The sequence below is a fragment of the Meleagris gallopavo genome, chromosome 3 (genome assembly GCF_000146605.3).
Source record: "Meleagris gallopavo isolate NT-WF06-2002-E0010 breed Aviagen turkey brand Nicholas breeding stock chromosome 3, Turkey_5.1, whole genome shotgun sequence".
NCBI classification, from domain to species: Eukaryota; Metazoa; Chordata; class Aves; order Galliformes; family Phasianidae; genus Meleagris; species Meleagris gallopavo.
This window is the reverse complement of record NC_015013.2, coordinates 2,428,670-2,433,776: the sequence shown is the minus strand read 5'-3', so window position 1 is coordinate 2,433,776 and position 5,107 is coordinate 2,428,670. Positions and strand designations below refer to the sequence as shown.

At 41.4% G+C, this 5,107-nt stretch overlaps 1 protein-coding gene across 1 annotated transcript in view; it reads right to left on the bottom strand.

Annotated features, from left to right (window-relative positions):
• Positions 1-5,107, bottom strand: part of SLC12A7 (solute carrier family 12 member 7) — a 70,112-nt gene that overhangs the window by 62,631 nt on the left and 2,374 nt on the right. The window contains exon 3 of the mRNA XM_031552686.1: positions 4,855-5,102. Within this exon, the coding sequence (XP_031408546.1) occupies positions 4,855-5,102 (248 nt within the window). The remainder of the gene's footprint in view (positions 1-4,854; positions 5,103-5,107) is intronic.

Genomic DNA, 5,107 nt, shown 5'->3' with positions numbered 1-5,107 from the left:
TCCTCACAGGGGAGATGCTCCAGGCCCTTTATCATCTTTGTGGCCCTCCAATGGATGTGGACTCTTGATGATGAAGTCAACACAGTAGCTTGGATAAGGTGGCTAGATGATTCACCAGCCGAGAACATCAACCAGTAACTACATAAGAAGTTACAACATTCCAGGCAGAAAACAACGTGGGCAGCAGTAAAAGCATGGGGACTGCCTGTTCAAATGTCAGATATCATCCAGGCATGTCAAGAACGCAAAGCATGCTCCAGGATGAAACTGAGACCTTTGCCAGAAACAACAACACATCTTGTCAGAGGACACCACCCCTTGCAGAAATGGCAAGACAACTACACAGGCCCTCTCCCTCTATCTGAAAGGACCAGGTATGTCTTTACCCGCATTGACACAACAAGTGGATTAACACAGGCCTATCCAGTACCAAAAGCAAATCAAGCCCATACATAATCTACATAATCTACATTAACTAAACCGACAAGAGCATACAGGACTCCCCAGGTCATCAGAAGTGACCAGGGTACAATGGTATTAAAACAGGCCAAGGAAATAACATTGACTGGCAGTTCCATCTGCCTTATAATCTGATGGGAGTGCAATTGATAGAGCAGCATAATGACATTCTAAAGGCCATTCATCCTTGGAGTGGACTAAGAGACTACACAAAACGCCGAGAGATCTGAATAAAAGACCCAGAAAGACCTGGTATCCTGCGTATTTTGCACCTGGGTTGAGGCAACCCTCACTACCAATATAAGCTGGAAGATGAAATGATTGAGTGCAGGCCCGCTGAAGACCTGGGGTACTGGTGGATGGGAAGCTGGACATGAGCCAGCAATGTGTCTTCACACCCCAGACAGTCAACCATATCCTGGGCAGCATCAAAAGAAGCATGGTGGAGGGAGGTGATCCTGCCCCTCTACTCTGTGCTGGTGAGGCCTCACCTGGAGTATCACGTACAGATGTGGAGTCCTTGGTACAGGAGAAACATGGACCTGGTGGAGCACTTCCTGATGAGGGCCACAAATGATCCAAGGAATGGAACACCTCTCTTGTAAGGACCAGTTAAAGAACTGGTCCTGTTCAACATGGAGAAGAGAAGGCTCTGAGGTGACCTGATTTGTGGCACTTCATTATCTAAATGAGAGCTACAGAAAAGAAATAGACAAACTCTTTAGCAGGGTCTGTGGTGATAGGTCATGGGGAAATGGCTTCAAGCTTCAAGAAGGTAGATTCAGGTTGGACATAAAAGTCTTTTCCAGTGAAGGTGGTGAGGCATTGCAACAGGCTGCCCAGAGGTGTAGTGGATGCCCCATCCTGGAGACTTTCAAGGCGAAGCTGGATCAAACCCTGAACAACCTGATTTAGCTGGGGATGTCCATGTTCATGGCAGGGGAGCTGGATTAGATGACCTTTAAAGGTCCCTTCCAACTCTAAGTATTCCATAATTCTTATGATAATAGAAGAGTATAGATTCTTTACATCACGATGAAAAAACTGTCTCCACTCAATGGGAAATAATATCAGCATCACAGCAATTGTCACAATTGCAATTATGAATCAGACTGCAAAGGATAGCTTGACCCTGATATGCTCAGTCATTGGTTCATGTTCTGAAACAGTGGAGTGTATGGGAACTGTTAGGTCGCAGCCTGAACCAGTGAATGAACCCAGTAAAGGGGCAGGGCCAACCCTGGCTGCACAGGTGGAAACAATTCACCTTGTAGCTATTAACAGAGCAGGAACACTTGCATTAACATAGCTCCAATCATTATGAAATGTGAATGGATCAATTAAAGTCCCATGGCAGAGCTAGAAATTTGTCAGGAGATGATCTGGATGGCCAATGCCCCTCAAAGCAAAGATGACTCCTATACTTAACAACGGTGCCTGAGACAAGTGTCATATATGCATTTCTCTGTAACAGGAATAGTATTTTCCATTTCAAAGTTGTATTACACAACATGCCAGGGGTAAAGGGGAAAGCAACCAATGACTTCTGTAAAGGGACACTGTTTCCCAAAGCTAAGAAGCTAAAGGAGAGAATCAACCAGCATGTGCGTAATGGAAATACAATTTATATAGTCTGCAAGGATCTCTGATACAATCTGACAAAACAACTAGTCATTCATGAACATGCTTAAGGAAGTAAAGCTGCCATAGAATCAAAAAGGAGATCTCAGATAAGCCATTAATACATAATTGAATAAGAAAATAGAAGACGTATATGGTCTACTCAGATGAGAGGTGGTTAGAATGCAGTTACACAAATCATATTAATAGTTTTTAGTATTAAATTCATAAGGTGATAGGATTGAGCTGTGATGAGATGTTCCCATACACTCCACTGTTTCAGAACATGAACCAATGACTGAGCATATCAGGGTCAAGCTATCCTTTGCAGTCTGATTCATAATTGCAATTGTGACAATTGCTGTGATGCTGATATTATTTCCCATTGAGTGGAATTGATAAAATCATGATCGATCTGAAGAGGGATTGACAAGTATTAACTTGATTTTACGATTAGTTCAGGAACAAAGAAACAAGAGATTACATGCCTACGAGCAGTAGACTTTACTGCCAGTTTATAACATGCCTAAAATGACATGTCATTTTCCTGACTGCGTGAGGGTGGAGGGGGAAGTGTGCTTTTTACTTTATAAAAGAAATAAATTTAGAATTTAATTCACTTTTTCATATTTTTGCAAGGTTAGATTTTTAAGTTTCCTCAGCTGCTTCTAACCCACAGGTAGTTGCAGTCCAAAAGTGTCATCAGGTCTTTTTCTGTGCAGCAAGTTTTGAACTACAGACTGGTTCTATGCTTTTTGTGCAGAAGCTGACCATTCACTACATACACACACACACAAAAAATAATCTGCCTCAACAATTCCCCTGTCTTTCAGGAATTAGTATTTCATGAAAACTCACAAAATCCATACTTAAATATGAATGCAATAGCTTACTTGAAGATGACCAGGTTTGTCATTGATATTCCTTGTAAATGAGGGTCTTCAATTAAAGATTTTTTTGTAGGAGTTACTTGTCATATTCTTTTGTAAATAAGACACTGCTGTTGCTAGGCAAATAATACCATGGGATACTAGTTATGTTCTGAAATACTTGATATGTTGAATGGCTAATGAAAAACAAATTAGTATAAATCTATCAAAACTTTGAAATTGATCAACAGATATTCACTATTGATATCTGTAAAGATAAGGGAAGCCAGAAACTCTCAAAAAACTTCATTTACTTCAGTACAGTCCTCCTTCTCCCCTGCTTTTACCAGCTATTATTCCCTAACCACCCTTCCTTCACTTGTATGAAATTACAAGGACACTGAACAACACAAGCACATACAAATCCCTCCTGCTACTTTGTAGTTATCAGGCTCCAACCTTCAATCGTGTCGTTCAATTCATACACCAGTTTCTACACTTTGCCCCTCATTCTTCATCACAAATCCTACTTTAGTCAGTACTATAATCCAATCAAATAGCCACTCACCTAAACTTTCCCCTTCTTTAAAGATGTACAGGGATCACACAAAAAGAACATTTCAGAATTTCATACGTTTATGAAGGAGTGAAGAAAATACAGTAAGAAAATCCCAACTTACACTATGATCACATAGGTTATCAGCAGAGAATACATGAGTAAGTACACAGAATAGTTGATAAGTATCTTGATAATAAGTCACCAGGAATATTTTATTGGTGATTCAATGGCTTATAGTCTGTTTCTGCTTCCTTCCAAAACAATTTAAAAAAAAAAAGCAAAAAAAAAAAAAAACAACAGAAAAGAACCAAACACAAAAGAAACCACTACTGCAAACAAGACAATTCTAGAACAATTACTCACATTTTACATCAGATAATTCAACTAAAAAGATAAAATTCTAGATAGCTTAAATAATAAAATCATATAGGGTATATAGACCATGGATAATCTGAATAAGAATGTCCCATTCCACCTCTTTTCTTATTTCCATCCCTGCTCTTCACTGTATTCTCCCCCCACCTTGTTACAACTCTAGCAATCATCATATTTTTGCAGCACTCATTCAGCTCATCTCCAAGAACCAGAGAAGCATGTTTTCCCCCACTGTATGAGTTTTGTTTTCTGCCAGTTTAGCAAAAGCCTTCAGATGGGCTTTACCACACTACCTGTTAGCTGCCATTAACAGAGCTTGTATTTTAGGATTATTTTTTTTTTTTTTTTTTTTTTTAAGTTCTCAGAAGAATGAGCTACGGATAACTATTTGATTACAAAGCATTAATTTAACAATCTTACGCATCACAGCTTTACACAGTACACACATCCATATGATACCTTAAAAAACATTAAGTACATTGCTCATTTCCTCAGCCCATAAATTTGAGGAGAGCATTTAGTCTCCCTCACTGAACTTGGGCTCAGAACATGTTTTGACTGTAATGCAGTGTCCAAAGTACCACATAAGATTCAATGAGTTTTCATACTGCTAGCAACAGTTCAGGGACCATACTTGGAACTGCTGCTGCAACTTGCTCTGCAAAGAGGAAGTTCCTCAACTGAAGGAAGAGTTATTGCTTCCCTAGTCCCTCATTGCTACCGCCTGAGTGAGAAAAGCTCTTTTTAACCCACCACTGCTTGTAGCCAAATGTTCATCCTGTCACAGAACAGGCTGCCCTGAGGAGTGTCCTGCTTACAACGTTACAAAGCTTCACCTCAGGCTCCATTCTGCTCACCTTCACAACTTCAGAGGTGAGGCCTAGCAGAAGGCAAGTCTCCTACCACAGCACTGCCAGGCAGCAAAAACCTCGCCTAATAAGAGACAGATGCAGGCAGAAAGGCACAAACAACCTACGATTACGCTCTTCTCCACAGCCAGAAACTTTTCCTCCTGCCCTTCCTCTAGCATACTCTGGCAGGACTTGACTTTTAAGAGACACATCTTCCACGCCTGCCTGCGGCGCTGGTTCCTCCCGTTCTCCTGAGCAGGCGATAGCAGGCGGATCAGGCGCTCGCCACCCTCAGAGGGCCGCAGCGCCTCTCCGAGCTGAGCCGGGTCTGCTTCCTCGTCCCGGCCAGCGGCGGTGCAGCAGCGTGTGCTAAC